The sequence below is a fragment of the Sorex araneus genome, chromosome 5 (genome assembly GCF_027595985.1).
Source record: "Sorex araneus isolate mSorAra2 chromosome 5, mSorAra2.pri, whole genome shotgun sequence".
Lineage (NCBI taxonomy): Eukaryota > Metazoa > Chordata > Mammalia > Eulipotyphla > Soricidae > Sorex > Sorex araneus.
Window position 1 is genome coordinate 21,200,816 of NC_073306.1, and position 23,910 is coordinate 21,224,725.

General features: G+C 63.0%; 1 protein-coding gene across 3 annotated transcripts in view; it reads left to right on the forward strand.

Annotated features, from left to right (window-relative positions):
- The window catches only part of USP24 (ubiquitin specific peptidase 24), a 132,965-nt gene extending 116,049 nt beyond the window's left edge, over positions 1-16,916 (forward strand). For 2 of the 3 annotated variants that reach the window (XM_055140933.1, XM_055140934.1), the window contains exons 57-68: positions 1,901-2,017; positions 2,496-2,588; positions 4,337-4,439; positions 6,920-7,041; positions 8,018-8,131; positions 8,884-8,949; positions 9,707-9,773; positions 10,250-10,328; positions 12,768-12,843; positions 13,233-13,319; positions 13,520-13,630; positions 14,479-16,916. In XM_055140933.1, the coding sequence (XP_054996908.1) occupies positions 1,901-2,017; positions 2,496-2,588; positions 4,337-4,439; positions 6,920-7,041; positions 8,018-8,131; positions 8,884-8,949; positions 9,707-9,773; positions 10,250-10,328; positions 12,768-12,843; positions 13,233-13,319; positions 13,520-13,630; positions 14,479-14,541 (1,098 nt within the window). In that variant the 3' untranslated portion in view covers positions 14,542-16,916. Of the gene's footprint in view, positions 1-1,407; positions 1,875-1,900; positions 2,018-2,495; positions 2,589-4,336; positions 4,440-6,919; positions 7,042-8,017; positions 8,132-8,883; positions 8,950-9,706; positions 9,774-10,249; positions 10,329-12,767; positions 12,844-13,232; positions 13,320-13,519; positions 13,631-14,478 lie in introns of those variants that run through there. The other variant, XM_055140935.1, reaches the window with a different exon arrangement.
- Positions 16,917-23,910: the final 6,994 nt, after the last annotated feature.

Sequence of the window (23,910 nt, forward strand, 5' to 3'; positions counted from 1 at the left end):
TCCCCCTCCCCCCTCCCCGATCTTCATTCCTCTTCTGGATTCCCTCTTCCTCGCATTAACTTTCCACAGTCCGATTTCCAGTTCACCGTCCCTCGGGTGCTAACCCACGGCATTTAATATCACCAGTCCCCAAAGATTTTTAAGTCTTAGGAAATAAGTGACGTAGGCTCTGAGTCTGATTCTTCAGTCTTGTTACTAAGTCCCAGCAATACAGCTGCTCCTCCCCACATTTGCTGTTTCAGACAGCTGGCACTACATGGAAAACTTTGAAAAATATCACCTTTAGAGCAGATTGGCGCCTTGTAAACGTCGGCTGGAGGCAGTGTGTCTCAGCGGGGAACATGCAGGTCCTCGGGACTGCCGCTTCAGGTGTGGGTGTTGGTGGGCCCTGCCCCCGCGAGCACGTGCTTTCAGGAGGACGCTGATCCCGGGGAAGCGCCCGGGCCCATGGCTCCTTCCACCTTGCCTGACCCAGGGGGCACTGGGAGACCAGGACTCTCCCGAACGAACGAGGGGCGCCCGTGTGCCCTTTAGGAAGGACCTTGAAGAAAGCGGTCTCGGCTCTCAAGAGTCGCAGGCAAGCTGAGACTGACTCTCAGGCAGTGGTTTCTCATCCACTTAAACGGTAGCATCGTTTTCCGAGCAAGACCCTGCCTGTGTGCAGAAGATACTGTACAGATGAGCGGGAACTGCCCCCAGTATGGAAGTTCCCAAGATTCCCCTTCAGGACCTGGTCTCTCCCAACAAAAGAAACAGGGCGAAGCCGGAGTGGTAGCACAGAGGGGAGGGCGTTTGCCTTGCACGCAGCGACCTGGGTTCGATTCCCAGCATCCCATATGGTCCCCTGAGCACCGTCAGGAGTAATTCCTGAGTGCAGAGCCAGGAGGAACCCCTGTGCATCGCCGGGTGTGACCCAAAAAGAAAAAACAAACAAACAAACAAAAACCAGCGCTAGGCTAGCCTCCCTCTGGTAGGGGTCCGCCCCCCCCACACACACACACACACACCATCTCCCGCTGGTACGGGAAGGGAGTGGCGGAGAACATAGTGTGAAGCCATGTGCCTCCATGAGTCCGCCCCATGGGGTTCACGTCCGTTTTCCTCTCATCACGGAAATGACGCCTCTTGCCGCCCACTCTTTAAAGTACTTTGGAGATGACGTGCTAGAAAAATGCGCAGTTTTTGACTTGGTTCATCCTGGGTGTGCCAGGATGGATGGGGATGGCCTCAGAAGTCTGAGAACACCTTCTTCTTCTGAGGAAACGCGCTGACCAGAGAGTGAGCCTGGGCTTCCGCCGGGCGACTCATGAGGCTCTAGGGCCTTGTCCACAGGCAGCCGGGCGGGAGGGAAGCAGAAGCAATGTGCTAACCAAAATGGCTTCTAAACAAATAAAATGTTTCTCAAAGCTTTCCATGAGGCGCCAGCGGGCTTCCAAGTAAGTGCCCAGTCGGGTCGGTATTGCGTGTCCTGTCAGGCTGTCGCTCCCTCCGCTCATGGCTTGGCCGCAGCCCCTCTGCCTGTGTCTGTGCGCCCGTTCTTTGCATCTGTGACTCTGTGAAGAAGTAGCCACGTGGAGGGCGGGCTGCAGGACGTGGCGCCTCGGACCCCACGCCGCCCATTCCGGGGCAGAGAGCGCCGGACCCTGGAGAAGATGGGCCCGTGGGCCGCAGCCCTGCCCTTGCCTCCAGACGCGAGGAAGCCAGACGTTTACGCAGCGTCCTGAGGACAGACTGACGACCCCTTTTTGCTCCCCAAAGCCTAGATTCATCCGAGTCAGAGACTGGGCTGTATCAGAGAGTTTCCTTTCGTTCCTGTGGTGCTGTACTTCCAGTGACCCTGTCACCAATGTCCATTTCTGGTTCTTTCTTCCTGATGTAATTTCCTCTCTCTTCACTCCAGCTGAAAAGCCTTCACCAGTTGCTGGAGGTACTGCTTGCTCTGTTGGACAAAGATGTTCCAGAAAATTGTAAAAACTGTGCTCAGTACTTTTCCCTGTTCAACACTTTTGTACAAAAGGTAAATTTCCTTTTCTCGTAGTTTTCTAATACCACAGGTTAATAGTCCAGAGAAAGTGTTTTGTTTTGGGGCCCCACTCCAAAACAGGGCTTCCTCCCAGCTCTGTGCCCACGGTCCCTCCCGGCTGGGCTTGGGGGACCCCCAGGGAGCCAGCACACTTCCGGCTGCGCTGTCTCTTGGGCATGGTCCAGACCCACAGGTTTGGGAGGGCGGGGGGATTCAGCTGGGCCTCAGGGTTCTCACGCTTCTCCCACAAAGAGTCTTAGCTGTGTGTTATGTACTCCTGAGGGTCCCGGCTCGGGGTGGACGGGCGTTTCCTCACCGTACAGGCCGTGCTGTCGGCCACTGCCGTGAGCAGTGTGAGTCTTTGGAGCTTGGATCTTCTCTCCCTGTGCGTGACCGCGTGTGTTCTCGCTTAGCTGCTTAAAATGCCCGTGCGGGCAGGGGTGTGACGAGCCTCTCTCCCTGTTTGTGGCAGCAAGGGATCCGGGCGGGGGACCTGCTGCTGAGGCACTCGGCCCTGCGACACATGATCAGCTTCCTGCTGGGCCCCACGCGGCAGAACAACCAGGTACGCTCGCCCTGCCGGTGCTTGGCGGGGGGTTGTTTGCGCCTGGGGCACACCCCGTGGGATTCAGTGGCTGCTCCTGGCCGTATTGGGGGACCTCGCGGTGCCAAGGACCAGACCCCGGCTTCCCGCCCGCAGCTCTCTGAGCCCCGTCACCTGCGTGTTCCAGGCGTGAAGCTCTGTTGGCTGGAAAACGCTTTGTTGCTCGAGCCTCACAGCCTCCTCGCGGGATTTAGTAATAACCCGTGCAGATGACTAACCAGGCCCCGGTCACTGCAGGGCCCAGCGGCACGAGAGGAGAGGTCAGTGCCCACGGGGGCACTCGGGTCACTGACTCTTCCCGCCCCCCTTGCTCTCTGGGGCTGAGCGCGAGGCGGTGTGAGTGGAGGCAGCTGCTCGCAGGATGCCGGGAGCAAAGCCGGAGCCCGACACGAGGCTGTGCACAGGAGAAAGGAAAGGAGCAGCACTCTGAGGCCGTGGCAGGGCCCACACCCAGCGGGGCTCGGGGGCTGCTCCCAGCCGTGCTGAGCCAGCCCTGCGGTGTGGGACAGGAGCTGGCCTCCTGCGTGCAGAGCCTGCCCTCGGCCCCTGGGGTGTCTTTCGGTTTGGGGTTTGGGGGCCACACTCAGGGCTTACTGGTGGCTCTGCACCCAGGGATCACTACTTGATCCCGCAGTGCTCAGATGCCAGCGAGGACGCCAGGGTCGAGCCCAGGCCAGCCGCGTGCAAGGCCAGCGCCCCCTCCCCCTCTTATGTGGCAAGCCAGTCCCCCCCTGCTGTCCAGCAGCGACTGGTTTGAAGTCCCCAGGTGCGTGTTCCCCCTCCACTGTGCTGCTCTCGCCTGACAGATCTAAAGGGCAGGGTGTGTGCCCCGCCTTGGTGCTGGGACCACCCAGGGTGTGCCTGTCGCGTGCCAGCACCGATGGTCGAGTCCGGGGCTCGCCCCACTGTCTGAGGGAGCTTCGGCGCCCCCAGGCAGAGTGCAGGACTCTAGCTCCCCCGCTGGCCCGTTGCCTGTTGTCGGCAGGGGAAGTCTCACCCACTCTGCGAGGCTCCCTGCAGCCTCCCCGGGCCTGAGGGCCACTCAGTCTCTGCCCTGCGGGCTCTCAGAGTCCCGGCCTCCACTCCCGGCTCTTCCCCCACAGGGGCTCAGTGGCTGCTGCCGGCCAGTGGACTGATTCCAGTCAGGGCTGGGGGCCAGGAGTCCGTGCGGTGCTGTGGCTGCCCACCCAGGCGTCGGGCAGTCAGGCCTCCTGGCGTGTCTGGTGTTGAAGGGCCCAGCAAGGCCTTCACACCGACCTGCCGGTCTGGCTGGCCAGCAGCTGCCAGGAGGAGACTCCTGAGCACCCCAGGGTGACCCCGGTAGCCCCAGGACAGGTCCCAGTTTTGTTCTTCCCTACGGTGAGTGTCACTTTGCACTTCGGGAGCACGTAGCCACACGCCACCGAGGATCAGGCCTCACTTGGTCCGCAGCACCAGCAGCGTTGTCTCTGCCGTTAGCCAGAACGGTCAGCAGGGTCACAGCGAGGAACTGACCTGCCGCGGACACACAGCCCGGTGGGCGGCCCCAGGGCCAGCCCCGCACCGAGCGCTTCTCCCTGTTGACCGGGGCAGGGCAGTTCCCTGGCGGGGCGTCTCAGCAGGCTGGTTTAGACGCAGCCCAGTCCGTGCTCCCCGTCCAGCACGTCCTCCCCTCCCTCTGCCCGTCGTCACCAGAGTCACCCGCGCCCCTCCCTTCCCCCCGACCGCAGATCCGACGCTGGAGCTCGGCGCAGGCGCGAGAGTTCGGGAATCTCCACAACACCGTGGCGCTGCTCGTCCTGCTCTCGGACGTCTCCTCCCAGCGCAACGTCGGTAAGCCCATGAGGGCAGGGGGAGGGGCCGGGGTCCCGTCCGCCTGTTCCCGCGGTGGAGGAGCACTGGGAGTGTGTCTGCCTTTGGGATGCGTGTGTCGGGAGCCCAGAGCCCGGGCGCCGTCGCTCACTCTGCGTGGGGGGCCGCGTGGGAAACGGGGTCTCCTCAGGGTCTGGAATCCAGGATGGTTGTCTGATCAGCAGCTCACGGGGGCTTTCATCAGACACCAGCACACAGAGCTCTGGGGGGCAGCCGCGTTCACCGCAACATTGCTTAGCCAAGGCAGGGAAGCCACTCAGATACCTGCTGGCGGATGATGGAATTGTGCAATCCCTGTGGTTCTGTACGTCGAGACATTTTACTGAGTGAAGTAAGTCAAGAGAAAGACAGGTAGCATCTGAGCTCACGCACGTGAGTGGCATCAGGCACACATGCACGCGCACACACACACAGAGTAGCATCTGATCTCACGTGAGTGGCATCAGGCACACATGCACGCGCGCACACACACAGAGTAGCATCTGATCTCACGTGAGTGGCATCAGGCACACATGCATGTGCACACACACAGTAGATTCTGATCTCACGTGAGTGGCATCAGGCACATATGCACATGCACACACACACACACACACAGTAGCATCTGATCTCACGTGAGTGGTGTCAGGCACACATGCATGCACACACACACAGAGTAGTATCTGATCTCACATGAGTGGCGTCAGGCACACACACATGCACACACACACACAGTAGTATCTGATCTCACATGAGTGGCATCAGGCACACACGCATGCACACACACAGAGTAGCATCTGATCTCACGTGAGTGGCGTCAGGCTCACATGCATGCACACACACACACACACAGTAGCATCTGATCTCACATGAGTGGCGTCAGGCACGCATGCACACATACACACACATGCACACACACACACGCACACACACACACACACGCACACACACACACACACACACACCACACTTCCTAAGTACAGAGAACGAATCCGAAGTCCCAGAGGCGTGGCTGGGCAGCAGGGAGCGAGCTTTCCACTGCAGAGCAGGTGCTGGGTGTTTCTGTGAGCATGCACACTCAGACAACAATGCCAGGGTCCACCCTAAGAGATCTTTACTCCAGGCGACAAAGGGATTTGCACACTGGGGACAGTCTGCTTGATGACAGGCAGGTCTCAGACGGAAGAAGCGCACGGACACACTTCCCACAGGCACTCCTCCAGCGTGGGCGTGTGTGAGCAGACGGGACCTTCCGCAGTGACACACGTGCTACTAAAAGTTGGGTTTAGATGTCATTATGAGGCCGGAAACCAGAATAGACACCAAGCCCTGAAGACGGTCTAGGCACTGAATTGCTCCATCCAAAAAGTACATGGCGTTGATTATGTAAACCTCTATGTTTGTAATATGTTCAGCTTCTGTTTGGCCGGCCTGTCACAGGAGAAGGTGGCCACGGCGCAGTGGGGGTCTAGGGGCATGTGGGAGAACACACCAGGGTTAAAGACACTCGGCGCTCCGCCAGTGCCAGAACTGGGGGGCAAGTAGCCCTGCGGCCTGAGTCCTCACCCCATGAACGTGACCCAGCCACTCTGTCCTCCTGACGATGCCCCTGCCCCTGTCGCCGACGAAGTGGGGACTCTCAGAACCGACCTATAGGCCTGAGGAGGAGGAGGAGGAGGGACCGGGGCGGTAAAAGCGTGTGTCACTGTGAAGGGAGTCCAGGTGTGGAGCATGTCCCGGGACTCTGCGTGACTGTTGGGCATCGTCCTAACATGGCATGTGGCACGTGGCTCAGTGCCAGGACCTGTACCTCAGGCTCCCGCACTGTTCCTGCCACGGCCGCCCCCCTGGGGACAGTGTCGGCACGGCAGAGCCGGCCACAAGGCGCCCGGCCTTCTCACGACAGCACTCGGCCTTGCTGCCTGGGGTCCCAGCTCTGCCCAGCCTGGGCGCCCGCGTCCCTGTGAGGCTCGTGCCCTCTTCCCCTCGCAGCCTTGGGCTGGCAGGCTGGAAACAGGGTCTAGAAAAACCCCCGCGTTGCTTCTGACTGCGGCGTTTCAGGGGAGCCAGGAGCCAACAGGCTCGGCGTGGGGGGCTTTGCCCCCTCAGCTCCACCGCGCCACAGCCGGGCGGGCCCTGCGTTCCCGCTGCCCTCCAAGCGGGCAGGCTGTGGCGGGACCTTTCCTTCAGGGCCCCTGTGGCCACGACTGTACGCCGTCCGTAGTCTCACCTCCTGAAAGGTGGTCTGGGCAGAGAACACTGGGCGCCTGGGGATTCCGGCACTCGCGGCCACAGCTCGGGCACTGGAAGGAGCTGACCCCGGTCCCGTCTGGCCACCCGCGGCCCTGCGAGAAGGGCAGGAGAGCGCAGAAGCACGAGGGCTCCTGAGGCACCCCCGAGCGTGCGGAGATGCTTCTGGAAGGAGCATCTGGTAAGTGGCTGTACTTCCCACTCTCCCGAAGCTCCTGGCATCTTCAAGCAACGGCCACCCATCAGCATCGCCCCCTCGAGCCCGCTGCTGCCCCTCCACGAGGAGGTGGAGGCGCTGCTGTTCCTGTCCGAGGGGAAGCCCTACCTGCTAGAGGTACGTGGACGCCCCCTCCCCCAGGGCGGGCTTGCTTGCTGCTGGGGGCAGGGCTGCGGTGAAGGGTGTTTTCATGTCACTCGATGCAGGACGGTGTTGGTAAAAGAGGAAACGATTCCTTCCCGTTTCTCCTGTGTGCGTGTTAGAGTCAGTGGGCGAGACCGGGGTTCCATCCGTCTGTGACCAAGGGCTGGGTCTCCAGGTCCCGCCCGGCCCAGCTCGCTGGCTGCTCGGTCTGTTGTCGACCGAGGGGGCTTTGGTTCTGGGTCCCTCGTGGGGGTCCCCTCACAGCCCCAGCCCCACCCTTCCTCAGCGTGCCTTTATTGGGCTGCCGCCCGCTGCTGTACTCAGGGGCTCACCCCAGGGTGCCTGCAGCCCGCGTGACGCCGAGCTCGGCCCTCTTCTGCTCTCCCCAGCCCTGGTGAGCGCTGCAGCTTCCTGGGTTTTTATTACATCGGTTGTGCTGTATCTCTTACTCTTTTCTTTTTAACTAAAAACTCCATTTCCTTAAAAAAAAAAAATACTTGTAGGTGGGGATTTTCGTTGCGGGGCTGAGACAGTCACTCTGAGAATATGCTGGAGCTGACAGCTTGTCAGACTGACACGCAGCTGGAACCTCCCGCCTCTGCAGGGGGGAAACTCGCTGCAGGCGGTGCCAGGCCTTAGGCAGAGGCCTGAGTTCCGGCCCCGCTGGCCAGCTGCCTCCTTTCCAGAGCAGGACTCACCCCGCAGCCCTCTAGGACCCGACTGTTCTTTACGCCAAGGAGCGGAAGGCACCCCCAGAGGGCACCGAGGCTGGTCCCGTGCACCCCCGCACACACACACCCTGCGTCATTCCAGGGTCCCGGGGCTGGGGGCGGGGCGGGGGAAGCAGCGCCTGCTTCGGGAGACGCCCGAGACCGGAGTGACCTGCGGTCGGAGCCGGGCCCTCTCCTGCCGCGGTGACGCCAGCGTGTGCCCCGTCGTCCCTGCCCAGGTCATGTTCGCTCTGCGCGAGCTGCCAGGCTCGCTGCTGGCCCTCATGGAGATGGTGGTGTACAGCTGCTTCTGCAACGAGCTCTTCTCCTTCACCGTGCTGCACTTCATCAAGGTAGGGCGCGGGGCTGCGCGGGCTGCGCTCCCTCGAGGGGGCCCGGTGGGTTCATGGGGCTGCATGCCATTGAGGTGGGCCCAGCCTCGCTGCTCCCGCCCTGGCCTCCTTGGCACGCTGCCTTTCCCAGCAGCCCTCGTGGCTCCCCTCGTCAGAACATGGGACAGGCTCGTGCTTTGTGAGTTGAGGCCTCGGCCTCCGCCGTCAGTTGGTGGCCTGCGAGCTGACACGCTGCCCTTGGCTCTCCGAGCCAGCCCCGAGTGTCGCCTGCACGGTGGCCTGTGGCAGGGCGCGTGTTCACACAGGCCGTGGGGCTCAGTAAGAAACACTGAGGCTGCCCTCGGCCTTCCTGCCAGAGGCGATCTCCTTCCCGTCCCCCTCCGGTCTTGGTCCTCGCACGGTGCCGTTGGCTCGGGAGGCACTGCCCCCCGAGCGCCCCCCCACCCCCGTGCCCAGCCGCCACGCCCGTGTCCGGGAGCCCGGCCTCCTTCGCCTCGAGCTCCACCCGCTCACAGCCTGGTTCCTTCCGAGCATCCTCGGCAAGCCGGGACCCTCTGGGAGCAGTGGGCTGTCCGGGAATGGAATAAGAATAGGACCAAGGGTCTGTGGAGGGCCTTTGAGCTCGCCCTCCCCGCCTTCTGGGGAGGCGCCCCAGGGTGGGGGCTGGGCCCAGCGTGACGCCGTCTCTCCCACGTGCTGCCAGCTGAAGGATCACTAGGATTTTTTTTTCCCTCTTTCAAAACTCGTCTCAGAACCAACTAGAAACTGCGCCTCCCCATGAGTTGAAGAATACGTTCCAGCTGCTCCATGAGATCTTGGTGAGTCGGAAACGCCTGGCGCCCCTTGGCTTTCGCCTGTGCCGTGAGCAGCGCAGCCTTCCGTGGCCCCCTTGGGTCCCACCGTGTCAGTCACTCCCTTGTGCCTCGCCAACGGGGAAGTGTGCCACAGCGACACTCCCGGGAAGCCGTGCCCAGTGAGAGCGTGTCCCCAGCGCAGGCAGCCGGCAGAGCACCCAGCAGTGACGGGCACCCCCTGCAGAGAGGGCACGAGCCTTCCGAGCAGAGCCCAGCTGCTGGTTCGAACCCATGCAAGAAGGAGAAGCCCCAGGCCGGCTCTGTGATCTCAGGAATACCGAAGAGCCAGAAAAGCAGGATTAAAGGGCCGTAGCATGCGCCCTGACTTGGGAGGCACAAAAAGCGGGCGAGGAGGTTGGAGGACGTTTAACCAGTAGAGAACAGCTTCCTCGGGACCGGGAGCCTAGCGGAGCGGGCTGCAGCGTCCCGGGCCGGCTCTCCCCTCCCCTCCCCGGACGAGCGCCCGGCCTGCGCGTGCCCAGGCGGAGTGGCGGCTAAGCCTGAGTCGGCGCGGCAGCTCGGGCGCGGCAGCTCGGGCAGGACCGTGTCAGGTTTCCAACCCAGGCGACAGTGCAGTCGTGATTGGTCTGTGCTTCCTTGGGCAGGACGGACTTACCTTTCGGGTGTGGTCCTTTTTACCGGTGCCTGTGGGTATGACCTCGGGTTTGGGCTTTGGTTTGTCTTTCATTTTACGTCCTTCCTCTCGTCCTTCCTCTCGCAGGTCATTGAAGACCCCATTCAAGTCGAGCGAGTGAAATTCGTGTTTGAGACCGAAAACGGGTTGTTAGGTAAGCAGGCGTGGCGGGCCAGGGGGGAGCAGGGGGGCGCCACAGAGCCGCGCCAGGCCGAGGGGCTCCTTCCCGCGTACCCAGTAAGACCCGGAGCCTTCGCTGCCCCGGGGAAGTTGCGGGGGTCTGTGACTGCTCGCTGCCACAGACATGTCCCGGACCTGATTTAAAGAAACACTTTTTACCCTTTACAGTCCGCACTTTCGTGCTTTGGTTCCGTTGTTAGCTACTTTGTAAATTTCCCTTCCCAAAGAGCCATTCCTGCCTGGTTTCGTACTTGTTAGTAATGGTGCAAAGTGAAAGTAATAAAAAGATGGAAATGTTGGGGTCTGGAGAGGGGGGGGGTAGAGAGAGAGAGAGAGAGAGAGAGATCGCGAGAGCGCCAGAGCAAGCACCAAGCACATGAGAGCACTGGCCGTGGGAGCCCCGTCCGACGAGTGCGGCCAGCCCTGTAACGTGGCCTCTTCCCTCCGCAGCGCTCATGCATCACAGCAATCACGTGGACAGCAGCCGCTGCTACCAGTGCGTCAAATTTCTTGTAACTCTTGCTCAAAAGTAAGTATTGGTGAGGGGCTGGAGCGATAGCACAACGGGTGGGGTGTTTGCCTTGCATGTGACCAACCTGGGTTCGAGTCCCAGCATCCCATATGGTCCCCCGAGCACTGCCAGGAGTGATTCCTGAGTGCAGAGCCAGGAGTAACCCCTGTGCATCGCCAGGTGTGACCCAAAAAGAAAAAAGAGTAAGTATTGATGAAAAAAAGAAACAAGGATAAAATAGTGTTTTCATTCCGCGTTGGACAGGACCAGGAGATCTGTCTTGTTTCAGCCGCCAGAGCTGACTTGGGGCCAGGGTGCTTGGTTGACGCAGAAGCCTGTTGGCGTGGCCCTGAGAGACGCCAGCAGGGCTGTGGGGAGAGGCGTGGGTCAGAGCTAGAGGTGGCTCGAGGGCTGGGTACGGGGCTTGCGTGCAGGAGGCCCAGGTTCAGGCCCTGGAGCAGCTGCCAGGAGCAGCTCTGAGCACCACGCTGGGAATAGCCCCCTGAGCACCGCTGGGCGTGGCCCCAAACCAAAAAGCGAAAGCAGCAAAGAGCCTGGAGGGAAAGGCTGAGGCAGCTGAGCAGGGGGGTGGGGTAGAGGGGATGGGAGCCCTTAGCCAGGAGTACACGCACCTTCCCGCGCCTTAGGGGCACCAGCCCACCGCGCTGGGAGGCTCTGGGTCCCGTCTGCAAAGCCCTCTCGGGAGACAGATTCAGGTCACTCACAGCCTGTCACTGCTGGGGACTCGGCCGTGCTCAGGCCTTTGCCTCTGAGACCTGGTCTGCGGTGCTGTTACCCCTGCCGCACAGCACGTATCACTGTGGTCCTCAGGGACTCTGTGCCTCTTCCGGTTTTGGCCTCTGGGCCACACCGAGTGGTGCTCAGGACGTCCAGCTCTGCACCCGGGATCACACTCCTGGCGGTGCTGAGGGGCCCACATGGGGTGCCAGGGATCGAACCCAGGTCGACTGCGGGCTCCCCACTGAACCATCCCTCCGGCCCCCTTTGAAGATTGCAACCAGCGTCTGGGCCGAAGGAGACGGGTGCGGTGGCCGTGCGCTGAGCTGCACTAAGGGTCGGACCCAGGCCCAGGGCTCCTGGCCAGGGCGGGACAGCACAGGCCGGTGTCACTCACGAGACACTTCCTCTGGACGGGGCGGGGGAGGGCGCGCTGCCCGCCACCACTGGCCTGGCACTGGGCCCCGAGTTCCCCTGGTTCTCAGACACAGGGTTTGCTCTCTCTGACCCTGCACCAAATTAGGGAGGAGCACTCTGGGCCAGAGAGCGAGCACAGAGGTTGAGGTGCCGGCCTTGCTGTGGCAGACCCCAGTAAGACCCCCACACACTGTGCTTGCCCCTCTGAGCACTGAGCCAGGAATTCTCCCGGCGCACAGCCGGGGTGCTGTTGGACCTGAGGGTCACAGTCCAAAGTCACCCGTGGCCATGCAGGTGTTTCTGAGGAGGCGTGTGCCGTGAGCGTCCTTCTGCCCCAGGAGTCCGCGTCCTGCGCTGGGCTCCGGGTGACACCCACAGCATCTGCCTGTGGTGGCCCTGCCCGGCGCGTCAGAGCCATGGGGCGCGTGCGTGCACGTCCCCAGCCTCCCCACCCTGCTGGACTCGGTGGAAACCCCCAGTGCGGCTCTCTGGTCAGGGACCCAGGTGCCACAGGGACAGTGAGGGTGGGTGGCCCTGAGGCTACACTTCCGTTTTCTGCCGGGCCGTTCTTCCGCAGAGTGTCGGGGGCACTCAGCAGGGCTCGTGGGCGCTCGCTGGCGGTGCCGGGGGCCGGATAGGGCTGATGTGCACGGCCAGCGGCTGACCTCCTGCCCTTCCTCTCCAGCCCCTTTGTTCTTGCGTGAATCACCAAAAATTAGAGTAGTTTATTGTATCAAGAGGTCATTGTTGGGGCCAGAGTAGTGGTACCGTGTGCGGGGCATTGGCCTTACCCGCGGCCAGCCCAGGCTCGATCCCTGGCATCCCGCAGGGTCTGCGGCCCAGACCCCCACCGCCACCCAGAAACACAAAACCATGAGGTCATTTATTAGATGCACGATTTTTTTGTGATGGGGTGGCAGGGCAGATTTGGTGCCCAGCCTGGTGGAGTTTCCCGGGGCTACTCCCACCTCTGTGAGGGTCTGTCTGCAGGGCCAGGACCAACCCTAGGTGGCTGCGTGCCAGGCAGGAGCCTTGCCCTCCTGGACTGTCTCTCCGGCCCCTGCCGTGAGGCTCTTGCCCTATTTCGATTAACCACCTTTGAATCCAAGAACTGAGTGAGACACGGGAAATGTTCACTCCAGACTTCTCACCGTCCCTGGAAGTTCAGATGTGTGTTTTCCCTGTTGAAGGACACAGAAGTTCATTGTTCAGGCAATCGAATTTGAATCAAAGTAGCACTTGTTCCTCAAGATAAAAGTGCTTTCAGTGTCCAGAAAGTCGCCAAGCTTCCCTCCCACGCAGGTGTCCTGCTGCTAAAGAGTACTTCAAGGAGAATTCCCACCACTGGAGCTGGGCCGTCCAGTGGCTGCAGAAGAAGGTATTGAACCCGGGGCTTTCCCGACTGGCGTGGGCATTGCTCCCTGCGCAGACCCTCGGGGAAAGGACTCCCAAACTCACCGTGCAGATCCACTTTCGAATCCTTGGGGACTTGATATGTTTTAAATCCATCAGATTCCTATTTCATACACAAATTGTGTCTTAATGCGTGTGCTTACCTGCTGGCGAAAAGGTGGGGGCGATTAGATCATTGAAAAATAAACCAAAAACTGGGATTTACGGGGGAAGCGGTGTGAGAGAGTGTCCCTGTGTCCTTACCGGGTGGGAGGTCAGGGAAGCCCAGGCGATTCCCGAGATGCAGCACTGAAGTCCCGTGGGAGGCCTTGGGGCCCTGCCCTCCGTGGTGGCGTGCGTGGCCTTTCCTTCCAGATGTCGGAACATTACTGGACGCCCCAGAGTAACATCTCGAACGAGACCTCGACCGGAAAGACCTTCCAGAGGACCATTTCCGCGCAGGTGTGTGTCGCCGCTGGCGGGGCCCGGGGGCCCGGGGGCAGGTTCTGAGCGTGTTTCAGAACCGCAGCGTCCGAGAGGGGGCTCAGGCGGGAGGGAGACAGCGAGACGGGGCCGGGGAAGCCTGAGTCTTCCCGGCGGAGGGCGGGCTCCCCCAGGCCTCCCGCCGTGCCCCTCACCTCCCCCGCGTGGCGCCTCTGCAGGACACGCTGGCCTACGCCACGGCGCTGCTAAACGAGAAGGAGCAGTCGGGCAGCAGCAACGGGTCGGAGAGCAGCCCCGCCAACGAGAACGGGGAGCGGCACCTGCAGCAGGTGGGGCCGGGCGGGGTCCCCAGCACCCGGCGGGCAGGCCCTTCCTCCCCGGAGCCCCGCGCCTGCCCTGTGCGGCCAGCACCCGGCCCGGCCACGGGGGAGCTGCCGCGTGGTACCTCGGCCCCGCCTCAAATGAAGAGGCCCCGGCCGAGTGCTCCTGCTCACCCGGGTCCTGCTGTGCCTGCGGTCGCCACCGGCTGCTCGCCCGGCCCCCAGGCCTGAGCAGCTGCCCCATCCTCCCACCCTGGTGGCCTTTGGTGCGCGCACACACACACGCACACAGACATGCTCACATGCACATGCCCGCTTATGCACACACACCGGGTTGTCTGAGTCCCGGCCTTTCTGCCCGCCCCTCACCCCCCTCGCTCCCGTCTCCCCTCTCCCCTCCTCCCACTCCTCCCTGGCCTCACTTCGGACCCTTCTCCCTCTCAGTGTGGTGTCAACGCTGCCGTTGCCGCCTGTGGGGTGGGCGCAGGGTCCCAGTGCCGGGAGTGCTCTGATCTCCTGCACCCCCCCTCTGCTCTTGCTTCTCTCTTGGCTGTTGAGGCTCAGCCCTGCCGCCTCACCCTGCGCTGTGCTCAGCCCCCCGAGACCGCCCTGTTCCTCTCTGGGCCCCGCTCACACCCAGCTCTGCCCAGCACGGGGGACACGCGCCAGACTGTCGGCCAGAGGGCGGTGCCCGCGCCCCCAGTCACAGCACACGAGCCCAGGGACCCCCACCCGACCCCACCCAGCCATCACGGGAGCAGGTAGCTCTTGGCGAGCCCCATCATGAGGACTTGCTGGGCGTCCACAGCCGCGGCGGGTGGGCCGGCCGGCCTGAGTGTGCCTCTCCCTCCCCGCAGGGCTCCGAGTCACCCATGATGATCGGCGAGCTGAGGAGTGACCTGGACGACGTGGATCCCTAGGAACGAGCCAGTCCCCGTAGGGTGGGCCGCAGTCCGAGCTCTCCGAGCCTGCCGGACTCTGGAGACTGGCCTCGAGGGTTGCTTGCAGGGCCGGGCGTGGGGCTCCGCACCTTGGGGCCCGCTGGACAGCAGGACCCCGGCCGGGGCCGCCGAGCTGGCCCGGGACACAGTCCCGGCGTGGATTCCCGTTCTCGTGGAGACTCCAGGGAGGAAAGCTGGCGGCAGACTTGTGTCATGGACATCCAGGAGGAAGGGTGACGCTGTTGCTTTCTGATGCTACAAAAGAAATCCCTCTGGTTTTATATTTTAAAAAAGAAAAAAAAAGAAGAAAAAAAAAAAAGCAAGCTGCCTTTCGATATGTGGGGGGGATTTTTAATCTTTCTGTAACATTGCTTAGGACTCTCCGACTCCAGGTGGCGTACAGGCTCACGGTCAGACTCCTCCCCGTTGTAAAATAGTAGTCAGAGCGTCTCGCCCATGCAGGCCTTTGTATTTAATACGTCTCCTCTTTGTACAGTCCCAGCTGGCCCAGGCGGGAGGCCCGGCTCGAGCTCGGACCTGGACGGGCGTGGCCAGGCTCCGTGGGGAAGGACTCCGCTCTTTTTTTTAAGGGTTTTTTTTCCCTGATATAATTGAGTTTGTAAAGAGCCACTCAGCCAAGTCCGACGAGCCGCTGTGTGTGCCCCCCCAGAGCAGAGACCGTGGTCTTCGACCTTAGCCCCTACAGAGGCAAAGTTGCTCCCGGAACAAATTTTAAAAACAGCAAAATAAAAAGCACTTTAAGATACAATTCTGTTGAGTCTGACTCCATCGCATCATCTTTTTCCTGCTCGGAGACATGCTGAATAAACTGTAGTCTTAAGCCTCGTGCTGATCTGCCATCCTTTGCTCGTGCTCGGAATGTCACTTCGGAACCGTTCCGTGGGCCCGTCGCATCGCGCACGAAGTCCAACGATTTGGGAGGCAACGGCTGCGGGTTTCTGGCGGTTGCCACAGAGACGGAACCCCGGCTGGGTTTCTCCCACAGTTGCCAGATCCTACTGAAGAGTCGGGGCAAGATTCCCTTTCCCAGAAGGTTCTAGAAAGCAGTGGAACCCTCCCCCCTCCAGCCCCCCGTCCATTTCCTTCTGTTCACCGCACACAGCACCGTTCTCTCTCCTCAGGTCCGGCACAGGCCTCCCGGGGCGGGGGTGGGCTCATGCCAGCACCGCTCACGTGTCTTGTGGGTTTTGGACTGAGTTGCTCCCCGAGTTGTGTGCCCCTCAGCTGCGTGTTTGGCCTTACTTCCCCCACCGTGCACAGAGCTGGGGGGAGCCCTCAGGACCCCCCAGCCGCCACTTTCAGACAGGCTCCGAGGCACGGCCGGCCGCCCAGTGCCTTTCTGGTCGCTCTTGCGATTTGTGCGGGCACGAGACAGCGCCACCTCCCCACTGTGCACGCCCCACGCCCGCCCCCCGACTCCCGACTCCCCGGTGCAGAGTCCTCGGACGCCTGCCACACCCCGACTCCTCTCCCTCCCCGCGTCCCCCAGGCTGTGGGCCAGTGCCCACGGCGCTGATTCCTGCAGTTCTGAATTTGATTCTTGGAGCTGGTTTTGGACGCACAGATGCAAGCCCCTGTCCCGCCGTGCCTCCGCACCCCAGGCCTCGCGGGAGGAGGGCGTGGGGTGTGACACAGGAGCTCGTCGCTGGTGGCCTCTCGCGCCAGAGCCCCCACCGGGGAGCGAGAGTGAGACGGCCGCCCGGAGTCCCTATTTCCTATGGAAACGGACCCCCCCGCGGCAGCTCTGTCTGACGCCTGCGCTTCTGCCCCCGCTGTGGCGAGCCCCTCTCCCCTCTGCCGGTGACCACTGGATTCCCAGCCCACGGCCTGCGAACCTGCTGATGAGTCCTGACCCGGGCAGCCGAGGGACCGCGACCCCAGGCCTTGTGAGAGCCGTCGTTTCTACTGCCAATTTTTTGGGTGAAGATGTTTCTATGAATCTCTTTAAACAGTCTGCAGAGCAAGTAGAAACCGCGCACCTGCTCGGGGCCGCGTGTCCTCGAGAGACGCCCTCCACGGGCCCTTCCTGGCAGGGCCATCTGCCAGGCCTCGACTCCGAGGAAGTCCTGGCATGGTCACCTGCAGCTCAGACCAGTCGCAGGACCCCGACTGCCCTTCCTGCCCCTCCCACCCCCCAGCACCCGCCAGCACTGAGAGGTGTGGTCAGCGGGAGCTGCCCTTCTGCTACCTCTCGTGGACACGACCTCGTTCATCAAGTTCTGAAAAAAAGTCGATGACAAAGACTAGGGGGGAGTCCTCAGTTCCAAACTCGGTTAATGTATTGGCAGCGTTCTTAGCTTCTAAGGATATAAAATAAATTTTTCAAAAATGTAGTCTCCCCCCCAACATTCTTGTCCAAGCGTCAGAACCCCGGGCGGGGTAGAGGTGGGGCGTGCGCCGTGAGCTCACTCTGACGCCGGGGGGCAGTAGCCTGCCGCCTCAGGGACTCAGTAACACCCTGACGGCCAGGTACCTGCTGCCCGCCTGTCTGCACACGTGTCCGTGTTCCTCTTCATCTGCTGCTGACCGAGACCCATGTCCTGCCTGTCACCACCTGGCAGGCACCGGCCAGGACCAGAGGGTCCCTCTCTGGCCATAGAGCGGCCAGAACCCCCAGCTGACAAACTGGCCTCGGCCTCGGCCTCTCCCCCTCTGTTGGGGGCGGGGGCATCCAGCACGGCCCGGCAGCCGAGGTGCCCGGGGCAGATGCACACGGGCTCCTGACGGCTCCTGGAGATTGCAGTTTCTGTGGCACAACCCCCTGCGTCTCTGAAGCTGGGGTTAGCTTTGCTGACTTGTCACGGAAGCCCCGGGCACACAGGCATCGCGCCCAGATGCAGGGGACGCTGGGGACCCAGAGTGGACACGGCCAGGGACAAGCCTATGATGCAGCTTATGGGTGCTCGGGGGTTACAGGCCCCGCAGGGCACGGAGCACGTGCTCCGAGCAGCTTCCGCGCAGACACAGCCAGGCCTCAGCCGCAGTGCCCAGGGAGGCAGGAACCGTCCCGGGGGCTCACACTCAGGTTTCCAGTTTGGGGCCTTAGCCCAGGGCTGCGCAGGGAACCGGGCGGCACCCGGGATTGAGCCTGGGGCTCCCCCAAGCAGAGCAGGCGCTGGGGCCAGTGACGCATCTCCCAGCCCACTCGGGCCGGAGGGTCCGGAGCAGGCACTGGCCCGGCACGCGGACGGCTCGGAGGGCGGCACCACCAGGTGTGGCTCAAACACATGTCGCCCTGTAATAAACACGTGACAGGGCTGGAGACAGTCCGCCGGCGAGGTGCTGGCCTGCCCTGCTTGCCGCTGGCTCTGCTTCCGTCTCTGGCAGCACACGCGGCGCCAGGGGTCACTCCTGAGCACAGAGCCAGGAGTAGCCCCGGAACGCTGCTGGGCGTGGCCCCCGGTCCCCACACACGCAGAGAGCGTCTCGGTGTGCAAGGGCCGCTGACAGGCCCGGGGCAGAGGCCTGCGGTGCCCCCGGGGCGAGGGACAGGGCTGCCTTCCCCCCGTCCCCCGTTCCGCAGACCCTCCATCTGGCGGTGCTGTGGCCAGTCAGTCTGGCTGCTCTGTCCCCAGTGCTCCCTCAGCTGGTTCAGCCTCAGAGCTCGGCACTGCCTTGAGCATAGGTGCCCCACCCGGCTGGGCCCTGCAGCACTTCCCAAAGTGGGCCCTGGGGCCACGTGGGGGGGGGGGTGGCGGTGAGTGGCCTCCGTGCCCCAAGGCACTTCCTGTCGGCACTTCCTGTAAGCTCACCTAGAGAAGGGACATTTCTGGGGGGGAGGGGCTCGAGTGCTGAGTTTCCTCCCCTGAAAAGGGGGTGATATCCTCGAGAGTTTGGGGACCCCCGCGAGTTTAGAGCCATCTCAGCCCTGGCTGTGGGCGCCGGGGACACCCCACTCTGCTTCCGGTTTCCCCCTGTAACGTGGGGTGACTGCAGTGAGGGGGAGGGCCGAGGGGGGGCGGGGAGTGTGACCCTCCACGGGGACCCCAAGCGTCGGCCCTGCAGGCCTAGTGGGGGACACAGGCCAAAGGCCACAGCTGGCGGCTCAGGGGCGGGGCACAGCTGCCCTCCCGGAGCTGAGTCCTAACGGGCCCTGGGGGAGACTTGGTTTCTCGAGAGAAAGAGCAGAGTCTTGGGCCCAGGAGATGGTTCCGGGAGCTGGGGTTCAGGCCTGGCTGGTTCAGGCCCCGAGGCTGCACACTCCCCAGCCCCTCCAGGGGCGGCTCCGCCGAACCCGCGCTGCCTGCCGGGGCCCACCAGCCCAAGCACTGAACCACCTGGCGTGGTTTGGCGAGTATCACCAGGAGAGGCCCCCCGGCCGCCCCGAGCACTGTTTGGGAGCACCTTCCCGGCAGAATGAGGAGCGAAGTCTGGAAGCAACATGGGGGGCCGCCTTGTGGCCTCCTCGTCCCCGACTGACCCCATGCCAGGCTGTGCGTCCAGAGATCAGGAAGCCCCGTCGTCCCCAAGGGTGAGGGCCATGCAGCGCCCCTGCAGTGTGGAGTCAGACCCCCCCCACGTCCCTCCCGCTGCGGGACACCATCAAGAAGCCCCTGCGAACTGCTCCCCTCGCAGGCCCTCTGCAGCGACCCTCACTCGGGTACTGTCTCTGCGGCACGGCGGCGGGGGGGCCCACGCCCATCCTCGGGCAAGAACGTCAACAGTCCTGAAGGGCAGACAGGAGGTCAGTGATGTCTCGGGTCTCCTGCCGAGTGCTGTGCAGAGTCCTCCCCCAGTGTGGCGGCTAAGAGCCAAACCCAGAGCATCACGTCCAAGCTGTGCCACGTCAGGACCGTCTCAGCCAGAGTGAGGGCCCCCCCTGCCTCTGACCTTGGCTTCCTGGGACCAAGATGCGGTCCCTGCCAGCCCCTCTGCCCTTGGCCTCGACAACACCCCGCCCCCGAATAAAGGGTAAGTAGGGAGAGGCCCCTGCGAGGTAGCTCGGCGGGGAGAGGGCGGCGGCTCAGCAGGCATCAGGCCCCGGTGGACCTTCCGTGCCTTGAGGAGAGACCCAGATGGGGGAGGGCTGGCAGCTGGCAGCCCCCGGGCATTCCTGCGGGTCGCAGTGGCTACAAGCAGGGGCTGTGCACAGGGACAGAGCCTGTCCCCGAGAGCTGAGAAGTCCAGGGGGGGGGCCGGGGGCTCGGGAAGGGCTGGGGACTCTGGGAGAGGGAGCGGGGAGAGCGGAGGCGAGGTATGGGGGGCCCCCCCGGAAGGCTGTGCGTGAAGAATGGGCTGAGACCGCAGCAGCCCAGCCAGAGAAAGGCCGGGAGCCTCCACTCTGAGGCTCAAGGAGGCCGGGGGGTGGGGGGGTTGCTGCTAGAAGAGGCAGGGAGAGCAGGAGGACCCGCCCGCCCCCACTGCCCCCCCCCCAGGAAAGGGGGAGGAAGGCAGGAGGGGGCGCTTGAGAGCAGGAGGTTGCCGGACCAGGATGCAGGCAGGGAGAAAGAAAGGAATGAGAGAGAGAGGTGAGAGAGGTGAGAGAGAGGGAGAGAGAAAGAGGGGGGAGGGGGGAGAGAGGGAGAGAGAGGGGGAGAGAGAAAGGGAGAGGGAGGGAGAGAGAGAGAGGATAGAGAAGAGATAGAGGGAAAGAGAGACAGAGACAGAGGGAAAGAGAGACAAAAAAGAGGAAAGAGAGAAGAGAGAGAGGAAAGAGAGGAAAGAGAGGGGAGAGAAAGAGGGGAAAGAGAGGGGAGAGAGAGAGAGAGAGAGAGGGGAAGAGAGGCACTGGACACTCCTCTAGAAATTCCCTCTCCCAGAAATAATTCCCCGCAGCTGCTGATCCGAGTCTGTGCCCCGCTGGTCCAGCAGAGGGCGCCAAGCGGCCAGCGACAAAACCTGTCCCCCTGGGCAGGCAGGAAGAGTCTGGGGTGGCGGAAACCTGGGCTTCCCCAGGAAGATTCAGACCCTGCCCCGCCCCCTGGGCCCACAGGGAGGCCAGCAGAGAGCTCAGGCCTCTGTGAGGAGAGGCAGTGGAGGAGACAAACCACACGGGAGGTGGTGGATGGGCCTAAACCAGGCGGGCTTCATGGAGGAGGCAGCTAGGAATTGGTGATCCTGCGATAACAGGCGACACATCCAGTGACCGGTGATGGGCTCTGGGGTTCGAGGCTGCATTTTCATTTCTTTCTATTTGTTTTTATTTGAGGGGCACATTTGACTGTGCTCAGGGCTTACTCTCGGCTCTGCACTCAGGAATCACTACTGGCAGAGGTCAGGAGGGCCATCGGGGGTGCCAGGGGTCGAACCCGGGTCAGCTGCATGCAAAGCAAGCCCCCTCCCGGCTGTAGTGCCACTCTAGCCCTCTTGCTATGGCCTGTGGTGCTCGGGGCTTCCTCCCGGCTCTGTGCTCAGGGCCCGCTCCTGGTGGGGCTCGGCGGAACTACCGGGGGGCGACTCTGTACAAGGCAGGTGCCTTTTGCTCCGAACGTCCCAGCCCCTTCTGACGTTTCCCAAGAAGAAAGCACGGCCTCGGGGGTGTCCTGGGAGGTTCTGAACAGTAGAGGGTCCCCGCCTGAGCTAAACTACCACCCCTGCCCCAAGGCGCCCCTCGGCGGCGGGGGCTGCCCCCCGGACTCTGCAGGAGCCCCTGTCCACCCTGTCTCCCAGGCGGGCTGGGGCGTCACTGCCTCATCGCAGGGTCCCCACAGCCCGCCCTACCCTGCGGCCCGAGCGTGGGTCCTGCTGTTGAGCACGAGGTGGCAGGACAGGAAGTGCCCGGGAGGGGAGGGCGGGAGCGTGGCACTCTGCGGAGGGACCTGCAGAGGGCAGGGCGCTGGCCCTGCATGCGGCCACCCCCCCCCCACCCATTGGACCCCAGGCACCACATACGTGCACCTCCTCCCAGCATCACTGGGAGTGGCCCCTGAGCACTGTCGGGCGTCGCCTAGACTAAAGAGGAGGGTCCCCAAGGGTCCGGCTTGTCCAGTTCCTGCTGGGACTCCTTCCACAGTGCCCCCCCCCCTCTGGCCAAGCATCCTTGGCGTCTGGGACCTCGCTGACCTGGCGGTGCCCTCCAGTGTGTGGGAGGGCATGAGGGGGCCCTGACCCCGCCCCGTAATGACATGCCGCGGGGTCCCTGCGCCGTGCTCCCCGCCAGCGGCCGGCAGCTGTGCCCGCCCACCGGGGGCTCCCTCGGCCGAGACTCCCCTGGGCTGTGACTCAGCCCGGGCTCTCTGGGCCTCCGGCATTGTGACCCCAAGCCCTCCCGACTCTCGGCTCTCGGCACCGGAGGCCTTTGTAGCTCGCAGGGAAAATTCCTGCAGCCTGCCGCACCCGCACCCGCACCTGCCTTCCACTAGCTCCCAGGTGATTCGGAGGCAGCCCAGGCAGGGAAGCACAGCCTGGTGCCCCAGAAGGGTCCCCCGGGGCCCAACTGCTCTGCAGCCCCCCGTGGACTAGCGTGAGCCTGTGCTGTTCCAGAGTGCCCTCCTCCACCTGATCGCGCTTACACATCCTGCAGCCACCTCCTCCAGGAAGCCTCCCAGATCAGGCAGGCCAGGGCAGGACCTACACAGGATCTGGACTAGGGTTCTAATTCCAGCCCCACCCCTACGTATGTGTGCGTGCATATGTGTGTGCGTGCACGTGTGTCCTGGGGCAGGAGTGACCCGGCCATCACCCACCCGCCGTGGACTCGGCGCTAACACAGGACCTCTGCAGGAGGGCGGAGGCCAGAGGAAAGGGAAGGTTTGAAAATGGCTTTTCGTCTCATCACATAAACATAAACATTCTCCAGGTGGGGCGGGAGGCACAGGGACAGGGGCGGGTGACAGTCCCTCCCTCATACAAACACCCAACTGTGTCACCCATTGGTGATGCGGAACAAAAAGTCCCGAGGGCTGTGCCCAGGGTCCCCGTCAAGGATGAAAGGGAAGCAGCCCCTGCCCTGGGGCCAGAGTGGGGACCAGGAGGAAAGTTCCAGAGCCCTCACCCCAGGCCAAAACATTTCCATCCCGCAAGGGTCAGGGACGGGGGAAGGACGTCAGTGGCATAGCGGAGGCAGCTGGCCATGCCCCAGCTGGAGCCCAGCAGGTGACGGCCGGTTATTCCTGCCCCAGAACACAGTGCATGCACACACATGCACACACACACACGCACACAACACGCACGTGCACACATACACACGGGCATACACATGCACACGCATACGCACGCACACATGCGTAAAGGCATGCACACACACATGCGCACACACACGCACACACACATGCACACACATGCACACACACAAACACACACACCAACACACATGCAGCACGCACACATCAGCCCCAGAGCAGGCAGACGAAGCTGCTGGCCCTCTGTAGGGTCGGAGGCCCAGGCAGGCCCCGCAGGGAGTAAGGGGTCCGGGTCTCCCTCCGCAGACGGGGAAGATCTGGTTCGGAGAGAGCCCAGGGGGCAACACACTGGGCTCTAGGTTCGATCCCCGCACCTAGAGGAACCCTGAACACTGCCAGGAGTGATCCCAAACACAGCTGGGTGGGGGCCCAAAACCAGGAAATGAGAACAGAGATGGAAACTGAGGCAGGGGAGGTCGAAGGTGTCAGCGCCCTGGGGAAGGGGTGAGAGGTAGGGGGGACCGACACCCTAAACTCCCGGCAGGAGTGGTGGCGTCCCTCTGGGGGGCCCTGTGCCCCCACCCCCTGCCCCTGCAAATGCTGCTGCCCTGGGCTCCTGTCCCACCCCTCCTCAGCCCTTCCCTCCTGCTGCAGGGTCACTTTCTCCCCTGAGATAATCCCCAGTTTGTTGAGGGAAGAGACGGCAGCTGTTTGGCTGTCTTTGCGGTCAGTCCAGGTGTCCACCTGCGGCCACACCTGCAGCCCCACCTGAGCCCCACCTGTGACCCTGGGTCCCTGGCCCAGAGCCCAGCGCCCCCGCCCCCAGGGCCTGTGGTCTCTGGCCTGGGCTGAGGCCACGCGACAGGCCCCCGAGGGGTCGGGGGCAGAGCCCGGGGCCTGCAACCCGGGCAGAAGTGGGGACATTGGGGACGGCAGGAGGGCAGGGAGGGGGTCAGGAGGGCTGTCAGGGTTCGAGAAGCCCCACAGACACTGGCCCCGGCCTGCCTGGCTGCTCCTGTGCGGGGGGGCTTCGTTTGTCGGCCCCCCAGGGGCCAGGACACCTGCCCCGCCCCCTCCGAAGGCTGGACTCATGCACTGTCTGATGGACCCCTCGTGGGTCGGCTGCAGGCCCCCTGAGGGATGTCCTCCTGCCCCCGGGCTGTCACCCAGAGGGATGGCAGCTCCTGGAAGCCCGGTAGTTTGTTCATCGGGGGGTCACCCTCCACAGTGCTCGGGAGCTGCACTGGGACCCTGAGTGGGGGTCGCC